Source organism: Salminus brasiliensis, chromosome 9 (assembly GCF_030463535.1).
Source record: "Salminus brasiliensis chromosome 9, fSalBra1.hap2, whole genome shotgun sequence".
NCBI lineage: Eukaryota > Metazoa > Chordata > Actinopteri > Characiformes > Bryconidae > Salminus > Salminus brasiliensis.
This window is the reverse complement of record NC_132886.1, coordinates 31554537-31576965: the sequence shown is the minus strand read 5'-3', so window position 1 is coordinate 31576965 and position 22429 is coordinate 31554537. Positions and strand designations below refer to the sequence as shown.

General features: G+C 40.0%; 1 protein-coding gene across 1 annotated transcript in view; it reads left to right on the top strand.

Moving 5' to 3' along the window:
- The window catches only part of b4galt2 (UDP-Gal:betaGlcNAc beta 1,4- galactosyltransferase, polypeptide 2), a 165653-nt gene that overhangs the window by 138789 nt on the left and 4435 nt on the right, over positions 1-22429 (top strand). Inside the window, exon 6 of the mRNA XM_072688228.1 lies at positions 8818-8922. Coding sequence (XP_072544329.1) covers positions 8818-8922 — 105 coding nt within the window. The remainder of the gene's footprint in view (positions 1-8817; positions 8923-22429) is intronic.

The window sequence follows — 22429 nt, the reverse complement described above, 5'->3', positions numbered from 1 at the left end:
AGCTGTGTTGGTACTAACCATGCAGGGTGCCCAAACTTTTGCTTCAGGCCTTTTTAATTTTTTTTGTTATTCGAAATTGTAAAAGGCAGAAAAATATAGTAATTTTAATTTTTATTATTAAAACTAATGCATTCTTAACAATATTAAGAATGCATTATCTTAAACTGTATGCCTTTTGAAAATCAGGTCACATTTTATTTGCTTGGCTAGCTTTTACACACCACTGTCTATTCTAACAAACGATTCAGGTCAAATTATCCCTCACTGGTACTTGATTAGTAATCTTTCCCAACATGGCGATTGTTGCATTACTCTCTAGTCATCACAAATATCTGATTTCATCACCCCATTGCCCAAGACTACTAATGATTATTTCTCTTTATTTTAACAATGAGCGCAAGAGTCCTTCCCCCAGGCAGATGTAGGGCCCCAGGGCTTATTTATCCCTTCACATGCATAATGGAAGAAGGCGCTGCTCCATGCCCCATGTTGTCTGCTTTCAAAGCCACAGGCCTTGTTGAAGGTCAGCTCTGCTCACGTTTGCTGACCGAAGACATTGTGGACAGCAGTAGCCTGGGGAAAGGTGTGCTTGCTTGCTCTTGTGTGCGAGTGGAGGACTGTCCCTGCCCCGATGCACAGCAAATGTTTCTTCAGAGTCGCTTAGAAAAGCAAAGTGGAGACGTGTAGAGTCACTTGTTCCCTGCGGTCAAGAGCAGCAGGAAGCGGCAGTGGCCTCAGATGTCGACAGAGGCCCTGGAGGGACATTTTCCCTCTCCTTTTCGCAAGCAGGTAGTGGAAGTGGAAGCTGGCAGGTGCACTCCAGAGCCTGTAACGTTTAAACGAAGTGGCAGGGGACGAGACACGAAAGAGTCCTCCGGAAATTGGTAGCTGTCAGTGTGAGGGGCGAAAGTATGTGAAATTTTCCTGCAACTCTCCACTCAAATCCTGAGAGGGTTTGTTAGCGTAAGTTGGTGTAAGATGCTGTAATTGAGGCTCTGTTAGTTCAGCTTCGGTAGCCTGGCTGGTTCACTTTGCCTGCTCAAACAAGGTCATCTGTGTTTTTCGTTTGTAAACACTGGACTGTGTAGAGAACAGCGTGAGTTGGACTCATCAGACTGTTAACATCAGACTGTTGGCTTTAATAGAATGTCATATATTGTAGTGTTTTGGGAAAAAAAACAAGCTATCTAACGTAGAACATACAGGACGTACAGTCAGATCAGTAGCTCATTTTCATTTCAGGTTTTCAAATCAGATGCTCGCATGTCTGTAACCGTAACCATCAGAAATTAACTCTTGAAAAGCAAAAATATATATATAATAATAATTATTAACTTTTGAAATGACAGATCTTCTGGTGAAGTAATTTGACACTTTTGCTAATTTATCTGCATTCAGAATGACAGAATCCACAACTACTGCCAACGAGTTACAGCTCCTCAGCTCCATCAGATTCCCTATGAGGCTCCAACTGCCACAGATTGCTCGAGAAAATTGTATAAAACAGTGGCATAAGCTCGGTTCAGCATTAATTCTAATGTGTCCCCCTGTGACGTTGGAAAGGAAGCCAAATATGAGGAGTTTGTTGAATTCCATATTTTCAAACTTGATAAGAAATAAAAAAAAAATGACAGGGTTGTCTTATTTCAGTTTGTGGCTTGGCAGGCATTTCATAAAGCCAAATATTTGTGCACAGGCACTAAAGAGTTTATTTAAAGACAAATCATGAAAAATGAATTTTAAATAAAAAAAATCATTAGATTGTTTGAATAATAATAATAATAATAATAGTAATAATATAAAGCCTAAATCAAACTGTTGGTGTTCTTAGAAAGGATCTCACAAGGCCTGTTGGAGCCCATGTTTATTTTCTTGACAGTTGTTTATTTTGTGTTGTTTATAGTGAATGAAGTCAGAATTTAAATAGTGTACATGTTAAAACTTGCTTAAGTTATTATGTCATGAAACTACGTAACTTGATGGCATGTTCTAGAAGAACTGTACTGCAAGCCTCAAGAACTTTAATGTAGGAGAAGACGTTCATAACATATCGATATCAAAAGATAATAGCTTTAAAGAAATTCTCAGCATCAGACAGTGATTAGATTAGGCTAACATATGAAAAAAGATTTTTGTATCATATATTGTAATGCTAATACAGTTTTGTCCCAATTTCTTTAAAAAGGTTTATGTAAATCAAAGTCTGCAAATCAAAATGATGCAACAGATATTGGACATCAGTATTGGGCCACACTAACCTTAATCAGTGCACCTCTAGCTTGGACTTTCTACAGTGACATGCAGTAAAACCCTTACACACAAACCTTGTATCTCCAAAATGCCCAATTCAAAAATCTCTGTAACTTTCAAAATGGAAAAACACCCAAAATAAAGTTTTTCGGTGTTAAAGTAACGCTATGTTACAGTATTGAAAGAGGGCTTTATTTTGCATGTGTACGTATAGTATGTGTGGCTTCATCTAATAACCATGGAGCTATTTGTCAAATCTTGATGATCACTTGGGGTTGGTCCACTGTATAATGCAAGTGCTCATTTCCATACAGTAAAGCTCATCGATATGTTACACTGGCAGGTTTACATTTAAGGGAGGTCGGGTCAGGGCTTTCAGTAGGGGACAGTGGAGTTACTGACCAGTGCAACAGGCTCATCTGTTGTGAGATATTAAAGTGAGGAGGAAGGTTTTACATAGTCAGCAGTTCAGTTTTAAACTCTCTCTCTCTCTCTCTCCCTCTCTCTCTCTCTCTCTCTCTCTCTCTCTCTTTCTCTTTCTTTCTTTCTCTTCTCTCTTTCCTCTTTTCTTCTCTCCACTTTCATTTCAGCTCTGGCCGAGGAGACATGAAGCAGTACTAATGATTCCAATTCCCTGTGACTCCATGGGTCTAATGCAATTAACTGCACTTGTGGAAAGGGAGGGAGAGAGTGTGGGTCGAGAGAAATTCACCCTTAATCCGATCAGAAAGAGAGATGTGTGTGTGTGTGTGTGTGTGTAGGCTAGGCCGAAATGAATATCCAGTCAACAGTTTTAATTATAACCCTCACTATACAGAGGAAATCTGTCCTAATCACAGCTCTCCTCATTTGCTAAATGAGTTACCTTGAGTTATTTCAGCAGCCCCAAATAACCCAGTTATGTCCAGTGTGTGACGGTCAGTTATTGTCGGTTTGTCTTTTCCCCCGCACATCACTGCCTTCTGGTTTGTGTAGATGTGTTGTGGATGTAGAGCAGGTGTGCTAGCTAGTTAAAATGTTTAATAAAGTAACAATATGTATTTTTACATGGATTCATTTCTGGCTTAAACCATTGCACTCAGCAGAGCTCATACTAGGCCAGAGAATAAAAGATGTTGCTTGTGCACATCTACATTAGCCATGAGGGGGAACAAAGTGTTGAATCTAGGACGGTCTGTGTTTTCCATCGCTACATAGTGGGCACAGCAGGATGACTCATGTTCGCAGAGCGTGTGAGATTCTTTCAAAGAGCTGCTTCGATCAGTAATTGGCTTATTAGTGGTCTTTGAAATCAAAGTACGAAACTGATCTATGAAGCACACTGCTGTTCACACTCAAAAGTTCAACTGTTAGTTTACAGGTTAAACTGACTTCATCATTGGGTTATATGACTAACCCTTCTTTCTGGGTCAAAGAAAAAAGTTTGTGGACACCCCTTCTAATGAATGTGTTCAGCCACTGTAAGTTGTACCCATTGCTGACACAGATGTGCAAATCACACACAGCTTGTCTGGTCCCTTTAGAGACGTGTTGCCAATAAACATTAGGACTCTCTGAAGCAGATAAACATGAATTGTGTTTTCTGGAATCCAGTATGTTTGGGATGAGTCGAAGAGTCGGGTGCTAATCATCCAACATGCTGATGTCACTAACGCTCTTGTCAGTGAATACAATCAAATCCTCACAGCAGTGCACATTGGAACATTGATTGAGCAGGTGTTCCAATTATTTTGTCCATGTAATTGGTATAATTATACACCAATCAACCATAACATTAGCGCTACTGACAGGTGAAGTAAAAAGCATTATCTTCATCTACAGTGGCATCTGTTAAGGGGTGGATGCATCAGAACACAAATGGGCAAGCATAAGTATCTGAGCCACTTTGTCAAGGAACTCATTGTGATGGTTGGACGACTAGTTCACAGCATCTGCCATAACATTAGGCAGCTCTTTTGTTTTTTGTTTTTCTGGTATGCAGTAGTTTGTACCTACCAAAAGTATAGCAAGAAAGGACAACCGGTGAACAGGCGACAGGATCATGGGCACCTCAGCTTCATTGATGTGATTCATGGAGGCCCCACCGCACAACATACAGGACGTCTTAGTGCCAGATATCGCAGAGCAGTCCATTCCTCATATGCTCAGATATGTTGTTGCGACCCAGCGCTGCAATCAACATGAATGAAGTCAAGTCTACCTGCTCTTTGGTTTGTTTGGGAACTAGCTAGGTTAGCTAAGCAACTTGCTGACCTAATATTTAGCTATAAATTGAGAAATCACAAATTGACACTGACAGCGCCAGTGAACCTCCAGTAAAACAGTGGCAACAAACTTTACTTTATAGCAGGTTAACATTAGCTAATCCCATCAGTCACACCTCAACTCATATCGATATATCGTTTCTTTTACTTGAAATAAAATACTTGCAGTTAGTGAAATTTCAGAAATTGTAAGCATTAAATGTCTGCATTTCATGAAAGTTGGCTTTCATAGTTGACAGAATCCGGTAAGTCATGACTCTGTGTTGCTGCCTGCAGAAATGCTGTCTAAGTGAGGAAACGTAACGGCACACTCACACTATGCGAACGGCATAGCACGGCAGACGCTGTTTTTGCTTGTTAACTGGACACTGACAGTGATGGACTGAGTGTATGATACTTTTATTATCAGTTATAAGGTATTGCCAAGTGGGTGCTATGATGTTGCTGAAGTGTTCCTAAATTCTTGCTACAGTATTCAAGGTGATTGCTAGGCCGGTTGACATTAGATTATGTTGTTGTAATTCAGAATGACTTTTACAATATACTCTCGCTTTGTCATCAGTCTGTGGCTGCTGTTTGTCAGAGTATTTGTAAAGCATTGGAATTTGCATCACTTTTATTTCATTTTATTTTTCTAACAATGATTGTGAACAAACCATAGGTCTGACGAGCTAATTAAGGTCTAAGACTTAAACTAAGCTCAAATCAGTTGTGTCCCTGCCATATGCCTGTGTGTGTGTGTGTGTGTGTGGGGGTGCGTATATCTGTGTGTCTATATGATTTGCTGGTCAGGTTTCCTCTGAGCATTTTGCTTGCTAACTCAGGCCAGCAGCTGCAGGTGTTTAGAATTGGAGCCAAATGCTAATTAGCGTCATGAGCTCAGTTGATGAGCATGTTTTTGGTTGCAGTAACGTCCGAGTATCTGAGCCTGGAGCAGCTCCAGCTCTGCATTAACTACTGCTGAACTGTCTGTTACAGTGATAATAAACACAGATCAGAACCTTCACACATTCTTTCTCTCTCTCTTTGTTTCTCCATATTCTTTTTTTTACCCACACTCCCACGTCCCACTCCAATCTTGCTTTTTCATCTATTTTTTCCCCTTCTTTCTTTCCTAATTCCTCATTAAAGGAACTTTTTTATGTAGTATTTAACAGCATCGAAATCTCATTGATGCTTCATTGACTGTAATAGGCAGAGTAGCGTCTCTATCGTTGGTACTCGAAGCTAAGCACACCTCCTACTACACTATTGAATTGCCAGGTCAGTTTAACACTATTGTTATTATACTAAAACAGGGTTGTAGCTACAGGACAATGAAACACTGTCTCCTGTGCAGAATAAATAAGGACATGGTACAATAGGGCAAGGACAATAGACAGAGGTGGGGTGCATAGACAATAAATACAGAAATAAATACAAAAATATATAAATATGTACATGTGCAGATGTGTGCATGAAGGCTGGGTAATTGAAATCCAAACAAAGTTACTATACTAATAGTAAAATGGAATAAATATGTAGAGCAGTGATGTGCTGTGCGTGTAAATGCAGAGTAAAATGGGCAGTTCTGGAGTGTTTGCTGAGGTAGACCAATCTGGTATTATACCAGCATCACATATGTAAACAAGGTGTACATCGCAATATAGCAGGGTATAGCAGATAGTGTTTAGGTAGAGAGAACAGTACACAGCTTAGTTACGGTAGAGGGAGTTTCAGTGTAAGTGCATACAGTCCCTGAGCTAGTAGAGTCCAGTTTGGATATGGTAAGTAAACTGGAAGGATCTAGCAGTCTATGTGTGTGTGTGTGATCAGGTGTTAAGGTGTGTGTTGCTTGTAAGACCAGTTTAAGCATGCTGGAAGAATTTTTCTTGAATCTTCTGGCTCTGATGTAACTGTACCTCTTTCCGGATGGCAGGGGTTAAAACAGGAAGGTGCTGGGGTGAGTGGGGTCAGAGGAGATGTTGATGGCTTTTCTCAAACTCCATCACTTGTTGTAGAGGTTCTGTATGGGTGGGAGGACAGCTGCAGTGATGCACTGGGCAGTTTTCACCACGCTCTGCAGGCCCTTGTGTTCAGCAGCAGTATTGCTGCCATACCAGACTGTGATGCAGCTGGTCTGGATGCTCTCCACAGTGGACCTGTAGAAGTTGCTGAGGGGCTGTCGTGGCAGGTTGACTATCCACAGTCGTCGGAGGAAGTTGAGGGGGTTGCTGTGCCTTCCTGATGTTGTGTGATGTGTTGAGCGACCAGGTGGGATCCTCAGATATGTGGCCACAGAGGAACATGCCCCCCCTATGAAAGTCTACAATCTGCTTCTTGGCTTTTTTGACGTTAGGGGAGAGGTTGCTGTCAGTGCACCACTCTAGAAAAGGGGCTTCACTTCCTCCCTGTATGGTCCCTCATCATTGGTGATGTTGCTGATTGTTGTTGTGTAAAGCGGGCAGGACAGGGCTAAATGCTGCAAAACCAGAGTTCAGAAAAAGGTCCTTTAGTGGAGTTCAAAGCATAAACCCCACTTACCAACTGTAGAGGGAGCTCATTTTCCTTTAATGCTGCTTTAAACATAGTAATATAGTATAGTACCATATATGTTTACATTTTTACATATTCATCTATGTGTACGCTTTGTTCAGGCGGGACACTCTGTGTTCCTTGCGTTGTGGTTTTTGTGTCCCTTCTCTCATAGCATGACGAGCAGTTTGTCATTTTTAAAGAGACACCTAAATGGGGGGTGTGATTTCTCTTCTCTCTCTCTCTCTCTCTCTCTCTCTCTCTCTCTCTCTCTCTCTCCCTCTCCCTCTCCCTCTCTCTATCTTGCCTTTTCATCATAATCTCCAGGGCTACTCGTGTGAAATCTCCACAGTTTCTGGGTCAAGAATACACAGAGATTAATACCAAACCCCCGCGCTGAATCATTCATAACAAAGCCCTCAGTCTTGTTTTATTAGGAGGGACAAAGCCCCCTCATGCAAACACAGACGCATCCTCACACACCTCAGAGGGATTTCCATGTAATCAAACGCTTTAAGAAATACATCCGTTCTTTAGACACGCAGCAACGTGACGGTCACATGAGGAGCAGAAGCAGCGCTCTAATGCCTGAACGAGGAGCTGAGCCAAGAGATTAGAGCGGTGGAGACTGTCTTCACACACTCTAAGCGTTGCTTATTCAGGCACGTGGAGCTGGGTTCCAGCATGGAGGAGTCTGGGGTTGACTGGTCTCTCCAGGAAAAAGCACCAGCTCTGATTCTACTCACTTGACTACTCTTCTGCTCTTACTTTCTTGCTTTCTGCTCTCTAACCAAGGGGGTTCCAGATGTTTTCATGCAAGGACCCACATTTAGAGGCAGTGTTCGCCTCGCAACCCACCAGTTAGGCTACTTTGTGAGGTGAAATTAGACTTTAACTCATTCAAAAGGGTCTTAAGCTTTCAGTCCACTTTTACTCTGTGTAATGTTCCTTCACTCAGTGACTCAGCGCAGTCACTCAAGAATGAAGCATGCATACACCCACACTCTTACACACTTGTGGAATAGAAAAGGACATTTAAACAAACATTTTTTTGTTGTGATCCATATACATTCCATATACAGTGGAATCATTTAAGTACTATTGAAACATATTTTATTGACATTTGGGGACTGAATTTTCCCAAAGCCTCTTCTGCCTTTTCCAAAAATCTTAAATCTAGCATCACATTAGACTCTCTCTAGTGGCAAACTGGTCTCTTTATAGTCATATAAGTCATCTTGTATTGTCACCTTAGCAGCATTCAATGTATTTTTGTGTGCCTGACCTTGCAGGCTGAATGTGGCTGGGTAAGTCTACATTGCTAACACGGACACTTCAGATGTGGCACCAAAGTGGTTTCTGTCTTTAGGTCTAAATAGTGATCCATTGAACTCTGCTGTCGCGGAAATCACATTCCTCACTATGATCCACAGCTCGAAAATCACTGCTCTAAAAGACACTTTTATTTGTTTCTGATTTTCATTCTTTCACCCTTTCAGTCCTTCTTTCTTTTTTTTCTTTTTTCTTGTTCTTTCTTTGTTGTCTTTGTCTTTCATTTTTTTTCTCCTTTTATCCCTTATTTCTTTACCATATTCTTTTTCTTGCTCTTTCCTTTGTTTTTTTTTGTCACTTGTATGTATATTTGTCTTGTAAATAAATGTAAATGTCCATATATTTGTCAATGAAAACTATTTAAATAGTCATTATTTGTATCGCACATCTGATTGATTGATTGATTGATTTTTCAAGTTTATCTCCCTCTTCTCTATCTTTTTTCTCTCTCACTCAGGATTACTCTGAATGGTATGAAGGTGTCACGGCCGGATGTGCGGATTGGCCGGTACAGGATGATAAAGCATGAAAGGGACAAGCACAATGAGCCAAACCCCCAGAGGTGAGCCCCCCCCCCCCCCACACACACACACACACACACATCTCCCACTGCATCATTAACATTCGCACTTAAAGTACACACTTCGCCCTGCATGCCACCTTTACTTACACTGAGCTGCGGCACAACATTCACTCCCACTCTGCTGCTTTTGATACATTGATCTGAAATGAACCTGAGCAATTTATTTCAAGATCACAGCTCAGTGCTGAAGGCCGCTGCAGGGCTGCACGCTTTCCTCCGGCTCCTTATGGAGGAGGAGATGTGTAGGAGGAGGTGCTTCATTCATTGCCTTTGCACTAGGTGAACAATGCCAGTGTAGTTATTAGTGATGCTCCACATTGAAAACTTAAAGGACAGGACACATCCCAGCGAATCAGTTAGGGTGCGGGGCCTTAATAAACCAAGCCAAATCTATATAGATACTGGCCCCTACTTACCACACTGTTCTTAGAGACTGCAGTTTGTCTACTTATTTGAGATTTGTTTCATTCATGAGGACGATGGGAGCAATCACTATAAGAGCATAGCTGTAGACAGTTTTGTGGATTAAAAATCAGGAATCTGACTTAGACTTTTTGTTAGGACTTTTCTCGACCTAATAAAAACAAAAGTCCTTTGTGTTCGTATGATATTCTCAGTTGTTTTCTAATGTAAAAGAGAGACATCCTTTAAAAATTACAGTGTTCCTCTCTAATCAAGCCTATTATATACGCGCAATGTATGATTTATTTCAACACAATTGAAACTATTGAACTATTTGGGCAGTGGTGGCTCAGCGGTTAGACCGCAGGGCTATCGATAACAGGGTTGTGGGTTCGATTCCCGGGTTCGGCAAGCTGCCACTGTTGGGCCCTTGAGTAAGGCCCTTTACCCTCTCTGCTCCCCAGGCGCTGGAGTTGGCTGCCCACCGCTCTGGGTGTGTGTGTACTCACTGCCCCTAGTTCACTAGTGTGTGTGTGTTCACTACCACAGATGGGTTAAATGCAGAGGACACATTTCGCTGTACAGTGTACACTGTACAATGACAAATACGTGCATCTTTACCTTTACCTCAAATACACAGACCAGAATGTTGTTTGACTAGACATTTTCACCAGGCAAAATTGTAGCACATTCCTAGTACTTTAACTAGTTAGTGCTAGCACTAAGCTCCCTGTAGAATCTGTGATTGGGAACGAATCCCAGTGGTGCCATTGCGCCGCCCCTGACCGAGAGACAAAAGGAGCGTAATCAGCTGCCTTCGGGAATGAAGTAGTTATTGATCACCTTCTGTTTAGTCTGGGTGTCTGTGTGGTCACCTGATGAGTGTCCAAACGTGTCTGAGATATAGTGGAGAATAAAAGGAGGATCAGGCTTCACAAGCTTTTTTTGAGCGCCCAGGGATTGGTAGCACCATTGTGCAGTATGTGAATAGAGATGTCCATGGATTTGCATTAGAGACAACTAAATTGGGTGAAAATAACGCAGAAGTACAAAGGAGCTTTAAATAAAGAGTGTCTGCTTTGCAAAGGTCACTCATGTGAGTCATGCAGCATATGCTGGAGAGAAGCACCGTCCTTACATAAACTACAGTTCAACTTTTTCTCATAAAAGCCAAAGCACAGTTAGATTGGAGGGTCTGTGAGGGTCTGTGTTTTTAAGTGAATTTAATGTTGATTTACGAAGGTTGTGAGATTGAATAGCTCAAGTATTAACTAATATCGAAGTATAAAAATGTTTGAGTCAGTGTGAATAGTTAGGTCAGTAGAAGAAGATCTCAAAAAATAATAAAGTTTAAAAAAAGAAACTGTGTCGAAGGAAGGAACATTTTACATGTTTTTATTTGAGAACTGTTACCAAGGTCTCAAAAGATTTGAGAACTGCTAGCAAGGTCTCAAGAACTAAAAAGCCCAGAATCCAAGCAAACATTCCAAGATTACTGCTTGTAGGATTGCAAGTACTTGAGTACTTGAGTGGATCAGTCATGCTTTGGGCTTGTGCTGCAGCTAGTGGCAGTGGCACAAGAAATGTTTCACTGGTAGAGGAAGGAACAGATTGAATTAATTACCAGCAAATTGTGAAAGCAAACGTCACACAGTCAGTAATACAGCTGAAGATAAATAAAGAGGATGGATTCCACAAGAGAAAAATGATCCTAAGCATCTGAAAGGCACAAGCTGCGAAGGTTTTGTGATGGCCCTCAAAGGCCTCGAACTTAACAGCATAAAAAAATATATGGATTTACCTCAAAAGAGCAGTGCGTGCAAGAAACATATTGCAAGGAAATATGGGTGAATCCCTCAAGAATTAAACTGAAGATGATCCGAGGATCGCTGGTTCGAATCCCATGTGATGCTGCTCACCATCAGCAGCTGGAGTCTATGAGGGCGCAGTTGACTTTGCTCGGGGGTTCTCACGAACAGGGATTGGGTAATTGGCCTTGGGTAGAAAAATTTGATAAAATTAGAATAAAAAAAAGAGCGGTGGTGTTTTGTAGTTTTGATATGACCATACAGAGTGCTGGAATTTTAGCTTCCAGCTAAATTTTTAGCTTTTTAGCTTTTTAAACAGTAAAATAATATTAAAGAAATTATCTTGAACTTTATGCCTTTCGAAAACCAGGTCATCATCTGTTCACAGTAACAAAAGATTGACTAGGGATGCCCAAACTTTAGCAGTTGACTGCATTATACAGGGTGGGCCATTTATATGGATACACGCAAATAAAATGGCAATGGTTGGTGATATTAACTTCCTGTTTGTGGCACATTAGTATATGGGAGGAGGAAAACTTTTCAAGATGGGTGGTGACCATGGTGGCCATTTTGAAGTCGGCCATTTTGGATTCAATTTTAATTTTTTCAATGGGAAGAGGGTCATGTGACACATCAAACTTATTGAGAATTTCACAAGAAAAACAATGGTGTGAAGATACGAGATGTGCAGCACCTGAAACTACGGATACTGGAAGCCTGTGCTAGCATTTCTTCTGCGGTGTTGCTATCAGTGTGTGAAGAGGTGGGAGAAGAGGGTTGTATTGACAATCCAACACAATGGGCAGCGCTTTGAACACATTTTATAAGTGATCAGAAACTTGTAAATAACTCATGAAAGAATAAAGTTACAAGCACACCATTGTTTTTCTTGTGAAATTCTCAATATGTTTGATGTATCACATGACCCTCTTCCCATTCAAAAAACTAAAGTTGGATCCAAAATGGCCGACTTCAAAATGGCCGCAGTGGTCGCCACCCATCTTGAAAAGTTTTCCCCCTCCCATATACTAATGTGCCACAAACAGGAAGTTAATATCACCAACCATTCCCATTTTATTTAGGTGTATCCATATAAATGGCCCACCCTGTATATTAGCCAGAGTCCAATCGATGGGTCCATCTGTTTAGATGTTGGGTTGTTCTCAGGCAACGAGGACACTGTGACAAGTAACAAATTGCGAAACAGTTCCAGCACCTGACACTGGCAGTGAAAGGTGAGCTCACTCTTTAACAGTTGGAGATGGGGCTCGGTGAGATTGCAAGTGCGACAGGAGTACAGGACAGGACCATTAAAAGTTAGGAATGGCCTTTTCTTTGGCATGCGCTCTAGCTCTGTCAAGCTCATCGCATCTGATCTCGGCCCATCTACCAAGTACCTAGCAGCATCATAGTAAGCACCAGGGATACCAAAGCAGTCACTTGGCGACACCATAGCAACCACCTGGAATATCATAGCATCCAACTTGCAACACCATATCGATCACCTAGCAACACCAATATATTGCAAACCATTTGAAATACTATAGCAACCACATAGTGGGAACCACAGCTATACATCTATTCACTTTTCTTGTTCTGTCTTCCCACCCTTTAAACCTCTTCCTCTGTTCTGTTACTCTTTCTGTCTTTCTTTCAGCTTGTGTACCACTCTTCACTTTCTCTACATTTCTTCCCTGTCCTGCTTTCTGTATGTTGTTTTTCTATCTCTGATTCTCTCCCTCTCTCCTCTCTCTCGCACTCACTCACCATCACAGTTTTCCCTGCATTCTTTTCTGCATCTAACTTTCTAAGTACACTTTTTGCTTTTGTCCTCCTCTTATTTCTCTTTCTTGTTTCTCTCTCTCTCTCGCTCTTTCTCTCCCTCTCAGTTCTATTCAAGTCATTAGGCTTTGTTGGCATGGCCATATTTAGATATAGTATTGCCAACAAATCATCAAAACAGCAACAATGGATTTAGTAATAAGAATAAGAATTTTTTAAAATGTGGTGTTTTGATGATAAGTGGCAAGCCGTAACAGAAAATGTATGGGATAAATAATGATATAATATTGTAAAATAATGATAACTAATAATGTGTATTTATGTTTAACATGAAGGGATTTATCTGCCTCTGTAATACTGCATTACTAGTGGCTTCTGTTTCACTCTCTCTTTATCACCTTTAGCTGTTTCATCTGCCCACCCTTTTACACGTTTTCTCTCACACGTCTCAGTTACTCTTCTGTACTAAGACTGCCCACCTTCCTGATTTTTACTTGCCCCTCCCTCTCCTCTACATATCTGCATCACTCCCCTGCATATATCCCCCCCCCCCCCCCCTCTCTCTCTCTCTTATTCTCAGTGACTGATTCAGATAATGGGAGTAATGAGCTCTCTGTTAGCTGCATGCTACACACTACATGTTAAACTCCTCTCCACTGGAGGGAGGGCGGACTGGTGGAGAGCCCGTCGTCTGTGCTGACAGTAATGAACTCCATCAAGTGGTGCTAAAGTGGGCCTGCTGTCACACGCAGGCGGTTTGTTTGGATCCTGTCACGCTTCGAAATAATCCGCTACCTGCGGACCCTCCCTGTGCTGCCACCTGTCTGTTCAACCCCAGAAATCTGCCTTGAGTGTTTCATTGGCTTTGGTTAGCCCAGAGTAATTCTTTTGAGAACGTCTGTGCTGGAAGAACATACTGAAATGGGGGAAGGGATGGATTCGATGACTCATTCATAAACACTATACATGAGGCCCTCTGGCAGCACGGACCTTTGTGCATGTGAACACCACCGCTGTCATTTTCCCAAGACAAGAGTAACACGCTCTCTCTGAGGTTAGGCTGTATTAGGCAAATGCCACCTTACAAATGAGCGGGATTGGCAACTGCTTTAATTATAGCTCATCAGAGGTAATAGTCAATGGAAATTGCTCATCACAGAGTGTAATTGTAATTTTCATTATGCTTCCACTTTGCATAACTGTATTGATGGTCAATTAAAGCGCTTTACCATTCTGCTGCTCTCTCTCTCTCTCTCTCGAACTGTGGGTGATGAAATTCTGCCTCGCCTGGAGCTACATTTCAGCTGTTCTTTATTTATAGTGTTTGGATTGCATTGTGTTGCAGAAAGGACAGTAGAGGCTAAAAGCGGAACCTGAAGCTGGTTTCATAGGCTAGCAATAGGGCTATGTGTTGACAGGTAGTGCACTAATACTGGATGTGCCACAGTATTAATAATCCAATATAAGTATAGCATAATCCAATATAATACACAGTGTATTAAAATACCTAACAGAAAATGAGATGAGGCTTGTTATGATAATTATCGACTTATCACACAATAAATGGACACAACCTCAATATTGCCTATTGTGTTTACTCGCATGTTTAAGAATATAAGAAGCATATAAGAATAAACATTATTCATGTTTTAGCCAGTCGCACTGTTCTGCTCTCTCGTCTGCTCTCTGTTGGAGGCAGGGCTCAAGACTGTGAGCAGACCATAACTAGACATTTTGGAAGAGTTAGTCCAAATGGACTTGATTTCTAAGCTATATTCCACAGCTCTGGTGTGGGAGCATTTTGGTTAATCTGATTGAGTGACGACAACCCATTAACTTGAACGAGCCAGTATGTCGACTTTGTTTAAAACAGTAGCAGAAAAAAGTGAAATTGTTTTTCGAGCTGGGAACAAAAATGCAGTTGAAGAGGGGCCTTCCCGGAAATTGACTATTGCAGATACTCATATGACAGTACAAAATAGTGCACACTCACAGATTTTGTAAATTGCTATATAGCCATAGAGATACTGCCAAAAAAATATGCCGCAGACTTTTGACAGGACAGATGAATTGCCAAAAATTGACAAAATCTCCCAGATTTTTTTATTTTTTATTAATTAAAAGTTCATTGCCCTTTGAAATGATGTAGGTATTTTTTTTATATCACTGTCATAAAAATGATCTTTACATTATAATAATCTTGTTTATTGTCCAAAAAGAAATGTCTGGCACCAACACCAGACACTGTATACCTGAATGAATTTATTGGATGATTATATATACGGATGAGGACAGTGTGTCTGTGTTGAACAGCTGTAAGGAAAGACTGGGAGGAAGCACATCAGACATGCTAACGTCTACAGTGTACTTTACTGCTTCACTCACTACAGGCTGTAGTAGCTACCTAAAAACAAGAGCTATACAACACTAGGTGGAACAAACTCGCACAGCTGTTCAAAAGCAATAAAAAGAAACCTGGGTTAGAGTCTGTGTACTTTTGGGTCATTCTTTTTTATAAAAATGAAAGTGGTACATTGTTTGATTTTCAGAAATCAGTGTGCTTGCTTCTTTAGAGCCCTTCGGGCTTCAAGTACGGCTCGTCTTGACCCGCCATCCCTTAAGATCCACGGAAGACAAGCGCCCAGGCTTTTTTCTGTCCTGGCACCGAAGTGGTGGAACAAACTTCCCCTGGGTGTCTGAATGGTCGCTCGCTGTCTTCAAACACAGACAAAAGACCCTCCTCTTCCAAGAGTACTTGGGCGAATGGTAGAGTACGATGGTCTCCATATTGACTTGTGTTTATTAGTGTCTAAACTTAGAGTTAAATTTTTAGTCTATTCAAACTAGCTGAGGTTATTCTTAGTAAACAGTGAAGCACTTTTGGAAGTCGCTCTGGATAATAGCATCTGCTAAATGCCGTAAATGTAATATAAAAATGAAAAAAAGAATGACCAAGTTATAATTTTATATATATGGAAAACAGGCTGCAACGCTCCGTTATCAAGTCCAGATCTTTTTATTTCACCTTTGTTACATTACACTATGTTTAGTTTGACAGGATGGATCTGTTGAGCGTGACTGAACCTTTCAAAGGTTGAGAAAACTGTAACATTATGATTATACTGGTTTTATTACAGTACGTTAATGCTGAAGTTTTAAATATGTTTAAGTGTGAGAAACCCCTATTAGCAGATTTGCATTGAATGCTGTCGACTTAAATGAGTCATATATGACCATTATCATTATAAAGAAGAGAGAGAGAGATCCTTCTGCAAGACAATCCCAATCACCCGTGATTTTGGAAGGATTATTTCAAGATGGCTCATTGTACTTGATAAGGGGTTTAGTCTTGGCTAAAAGGCTTCTTGAAAATTTTGAAGGTTGAAGGGCTCTTAGATGATGGCAGTCTGTTTAAGTAGCTCGTGGTGATACTGTGTATGTGTGTGTGTATTTCTGGCTGCCTGGATTTAGGAGTATGTGGTTGGCCTCCTGTTTGATTAGGGGTGTAAGGACCTTAGCTCTGCTCAATTAGAGTTGATTATAGCAGGGGTATGTCATATCTCAACCATGAGCTAATTTAAGAGGGCAGCCCTTTATATAAACAAACAACTAGTTTTAGTAATAGTGGGCAGAATTCTATTTCATCTGCTTCACTGACTGATATTCTTAGGTATGAGTTGTGTAAATGTGTTTACCTATAGAAATATGCCAGAAATAAATAGAAGTAATGCAACACATATTTTACATTTTCCCATTTTCCCATTTAGCTGACTATCCCTTTATCAATGTAGCGAAGTCAGAGATGTTTCTTTCACTTACTTTTTAAGTGAAAATGAAAAGCCACACCTCCAGCTGTGTAGTCAGTCGCTAGTCCAGTTTTTGAGGCAGCAGGCATTAGTGAAGAATGAATAGGCCATAAAGTATAATATTATTTTTAATCTCAATAATTATAAAATACATTATATTAATAGAACTAATATGGCACCCTTTTGAAACATATAAATAACTATGAAAGCTAGGTGAGATAAAGTATAGCCTTCACACAGTGGGGTTAGTTGTACCACAGTGTTACAAGTGAAGAAAAACAATTATAAAGGTCGTTATATGTAATCAAAAATACTAATAGTTATGTCTATAAAATAATGTAATTAATAAGAAAAGTGACATGAAAAGCCATATTATTAGCAGTGAAACAAAATAAATAAAATTAGAGAAAAAGGTTTATAGTATGGAGCTGTACAAGTACAATAAAAGTAAGGTCAAATGGAAAATAAGCTAAATAAAAAAAAGAATATCTATAAGTAAGAACAATTTCGTGCATGATAAAGGACGATGAAAGAGCTATATTAGTAATCAAAAATAAAACCCAAGAAATCATGAAAACCGTAAATCCTTTGTCTTCAATTGTGTGTGGATGTTGCTTGTCTATTCTTAATTGGTAAATGCATAAAAATAAAACCATCACTTCTCACTTGTCCTCATAGTAACATTTTCTACTTTAAGCAAACTTGTAGCTCTTTACACCAGATTTTTAAATATAACTAATAAAGCACTCTTTTAAAACATGTAAAAACTAGATGGGGTAAAGTACAGCCTCTACACAGTGGGGTTAGTTGTACCACAGAGTTGTAAGTATGCCTCATAGGAAAAACAATAGAAAAGGTCTATTTATGAAAATAAACAAAGGTCAAATGAAAGTGCCTACTTCCTAATTACGATGGATACATGTGTGTCCTGTGTCCTCTTTTAAAATAAAAAAAGTAAATAAATATATGGTCACCCTAGCATTTGGATGAAATGTTTTTTAAGATGAAGGACAGCACACAACCCACCAGTTGTGTCCAAACTTAACTTGTACTGTTTAAAATGATCTTTCTTAAATATTATCTCAAATGTTATTGACCGTTTTGTCCAGCTCTCCTTTATACCGTGACGCACATTTTTGGCCCTATTGCCTACAGCTCACTTGGTATCCTTACCAACAGGCTCATAGCCAGCTTTTGGAAAAATAAAAGTGCCGCTGTGAAATACAAGGTCACATTTAACAGTGCACCCAAACACCTGACAAACCTTTTGTCTGGTTTAATGGTGTTCTAACTTAGGCCACGTGAAAATGGATGAGCTTGCAAAGATCAAGTGACCTCCGCTCTGACTGTGTTTAATATAAGTGTCCAGTCGGGGTTTTGTTGGTCTCTGTGGTACTGCATTTTAGTGGGTTTGTCCTTTAGATAGGGTCCAGGGAGAGAGAGAGCGCACGAGCAAGCAAGATAGAGAGAGGGGAAGTTGGAGAGAAGGTGGTTATGTTCTCCAGGTATGGCTGCTGTTTGCCCAGGCGGTTTGTTTCTGTTGATGAATGTTTACTCTCTCCTCCACTCTGTCACTACCATAGGTGTCTTTGATTGGTCACTTTAGTGAAAGAGACGCAGCCTTAGTAATGAGACGGCACACTTGCTAGAGGAAGGCAGCGCACTATTCATCAACATTCCACTGATTAGTTAGCACTTCCGCACACTGGGCTTCATGAATATTAACTCTAGTCCAATATAAGCCCTCTCATACGCTCTAATGTCATTCAACCTGTGGACATAAATCATCAGCTTTGGACAGTCTAGCGGCACTAATAGGCTTTGCAGGCTTGCTCGATGATATGGAAGCTGATAGCTGGTTATAAATCACGGCAGGCTCTAGGAGGACTCATTTAACGGTGTTCTCTTTTGTTGTAGCTTCTACAAGAGAAGCTCAGGTTGTCGAGTTCCAAGTCAATTAAGGAGAATCTTCAAGCCATTTTTTTTTTTTACTTTTGTGGTACCACTGAATAATGGAGGGAGGTAGCATAGATACTGGGCCCTATTGTCAATCATATTGGGCTGCTGAATAGCAACTAAAGACATATTGCATGTTCATTCACAGGTTGTTCCTTTGGAGAAATGGAGTCCTGAACAGTTGCTACAGGGTCTACATTCCCTGGAGACTGCCCTTAAGGTTTTAACAAAGCACTTAACCCGTCGTTCTGTCCGATGTGACCTCAGTCATCCTGTTCCTCTGTTCTGACAGAATTGCTTGTAACTAAGAATGTTCTCTCTGTATTTGTAGTGGTAAAATAAAGGAAACTTCTCTGTGAACAATCTTCAACTTGACCTTGCGTATGATGAAAGATTGCAGGCTGCTTTAATTACTGCCGTATAATGTCAGGCTGCCATATGGATTTGTGGAATATTGAGACAGACAGGAGTATGTATTTATGCTTCAAACGAGCTCTCATAACCTATTTTATATTTTAATTTAAGGTTCCGCATTAAAATCGCTTCTTCTACAGAATCAGCTTCTTTATATGTCTTTAAACATAAAAAAATCTAATAAAACAAAACTAAATTAACAAAATAAATTAGTCAAGATTTGTATTTTTTAGATGAAAGGAAATTGTAGGCCTGACAGAAATTTGCAGCATTGCCCACTTGTGTTTTTTATCTTGTACAGGTTTATTAGACAATTGTATTTTTTATTAAATATGAATATATCTTGGGTGTAAATAAATCATCAAAGTAAACTCTTTTGATTTAGATTCTGAAATATTTAAGATGAAACAACAAACAGCTAATAGAAAGTTTGGCCTGGTCCATATAAATCACAAGGCAGATGCAGGGTCCTTCTTTCCCATAAACTTACTGTCTGCATTAAATCTGCCCACATCATTAAAGAATGGCCACTTATAGCAACTTACCGGTTTAAAGGGGTTTGTCATGTTCAATGTTGTGGAATAATAAGAGAATGGTAATGTATGTATTTATGACTCCCATTATTTATAATTCTTCATTAAAATGTAATCCTTGTGCATTTTTATAAGCTTTATTTTTGTCGTGTCTCCGACTGATTATTTGACTCGTCAAATTTCAGTAGGCAGTTCTACTTCTTAAGCAGATTGTGAAAAAGCTTGATGGAAGATTTTGTACGGCTGGCAGTTTAGACAAGGCTGTTCTACTTAACACTTTTTAGAGTTTCTGAGAATTTGACCAAGAAACTTAATCTACATTTAATTCTGTTTACCACAGTTATGAGTGCCACTGAGAGAGAAAATTTATTTTCTGTATCATTTGTAATTTCAGTAATTAAACATATTTTATATCTGTTTCAATGGTCATCGCTGTGATAAAAAAAATAAAAAAAACACTTAAAATCTGCAAAACAGTTTTAATAAAAAATAAAATTGACCTGCACCCAGTGATGTCATGTCTGAGCTTCTAACCTGATTATGTTGTATAAAGATGTTGAATATATATATATACTGTTCAAGGTTGTAGAAAAAGTACTTCTTAATAGGGCTGTACCCAAGTCTGATTTGGCCATTCAGTATAAAGATTCGACTGTTTGACTCGTTCATAGTTGTTTTCCCCATATGGGAAGATACTTTTGAGCATTAAAAAAAATCTGTGAAAGAAACGCTGCCAGAGTTTGTCAGCCAGCCTTACTTGTCAGTCTGAAGTCAATTTGAAGTAAGAATCCTTGTCAGCCATGAATGTTTTAAGCATTTGCACATGAAGGCATCAAAACCACTATGAAAAATGTGTGTGAAATGATCCAAAAAGGTGCATTTTGTGTAATGTGCTTTAGCTTCAAGCCTCATGTCTTTCTGAACAATTGCACATGTATGATATGGATATGTCAGTTACACTCTGAAGAGAGCACAGAGCTTCCTGAAATGCAAATCTGCAAAATGACAAAAGCTGCTACTGGTATTTACTGTCAGTTTCCCTTTTAGAATGGTTATTGAGGCAGCCCTCACTGCTAAGGAGTCCTAGCTGTACTGTGAGATCATTTAGAAGTCTTATGGATCTAAATGCATATATATCGGCCTGTTCAGTAAATCCATTTTATTTAAATATCTTCCCATTAGACTGAAATGATCTCCCTCTCCCTCTCCCTCTCTCTCTCTCTCTCTCTCTCTCTCTCTCCCTCTCTCCCTCACATACATTCATGTTCTGTCCTATCCTATTCTCTTTATCTGACAAAGCCTTAGGCAGAAGACTCATTTCATTTGCATTCAGTGTGGTGGCGTGAGACTTCTCTCATTCTTTAAGATCAGTGCTGGGGGATGTTGCGTGCAGCCGATGTGTTTGATGTCCAAGTTAATAAGAGAGACGTCTTGCAAAAGCCAAAGGCTGCTCTTTGAAGACGAAAGCACAATTTCAGGGGAAACGTCTTGTTTTAGTCGCACAGATTGAATAAAAGAAGAACGAGAATAGTTGGGTATGTTGCTGTGGTGCACCTGAGACTGCAGGTGGAGGGAGGCTTGCTGGACAAAGAGGCTGAGGTGTGATGGAATGCGGTCTTATTGTTTTGGTGGTTCTGCCATCTGCTGGCTGTCAATGGTACAACTATCTAGAAATGTTATTGGACACTCCTTCTAAAGATGCATTCAGCTAAACTAAGTTGCACTTATTGCTGACACATATGTGCAAATGCACACTCACAGCCGTCTAGAAAAAGATTGCCTGTAGAATAGGACTCTCTGGAGCAGATAAAGATGAACCTATTGGTATCAATACTCTACTACAATGCAGGGGCTAGCCACCCAGCATTGAGTTGTGGAGCAGTGGAACTGTGTTCTCTGGAATAATGGGGCTCCAACCAGTACGTTTGGGATGAGTTGGGGAGCTGGGGGTGAGGTGGGGTGATAATCATCCAACATCCCAAAATAACTTGTCGCTGAATACAATCAATCTCTCACAGCAATACTCCAAAATCTAGTATAAATCCTTCCCTGTGAAGTAGAGACAATTACTGTAACAAAAGCAGGGCAAACTCATTAATACCCTGGATTTCAGAAGAAACAATGAATGAGCAGATGTCTCAAAACGTTTGTCCAAATACAGTAATAACTTGGATCATCTTTTGTAGTTGGAAATGAGTTTAATTTGAGTCATACTGTTCATAGTAAGGCTGTTTTTAGAAAGATATAAACACAACCGGGGTCCTGTGTACGGTCCTGTGTAAACAGTTTAAACACCTGAGAGAAAGAAAATAATAAAAAAAACAAATTATTTAGATGGTAAGCATTTATTTGCTCAGGACAAAAAAAGGTGTTTAGTCATATTAGACAAATAATAAATAATAGAAACATACATGTGCACAGTGCATTTTTCTACTGAACTTGCTACAACTTGCAGTTGTTCTCTTGCAGTTGTTCTCCACTTGTACATTTACAGTCAGTGGAACGTCTGATTTCTAATTGTTCTGAGATCTTAATAAACCCCTATAACACTGTTTCTGAAAGCCTCAGAGAGCTCTTTGGGGCTGGCCATGATGATACCACTCACTTTAACAGTCCAGAGCAAACTAAACTAAATGTCTGATCTTTAAGTGAGACAGGCTCCTCTAGAATCCTCTCTAACCATGTTCTAATCATCTGCAGCTGATGTGCTGTGCCTGAGTCTAATTTCAGCCATTTCATCTAGTAATAAATGTGGAGGTGTCTGAACTTTTGCCTCAAAAGA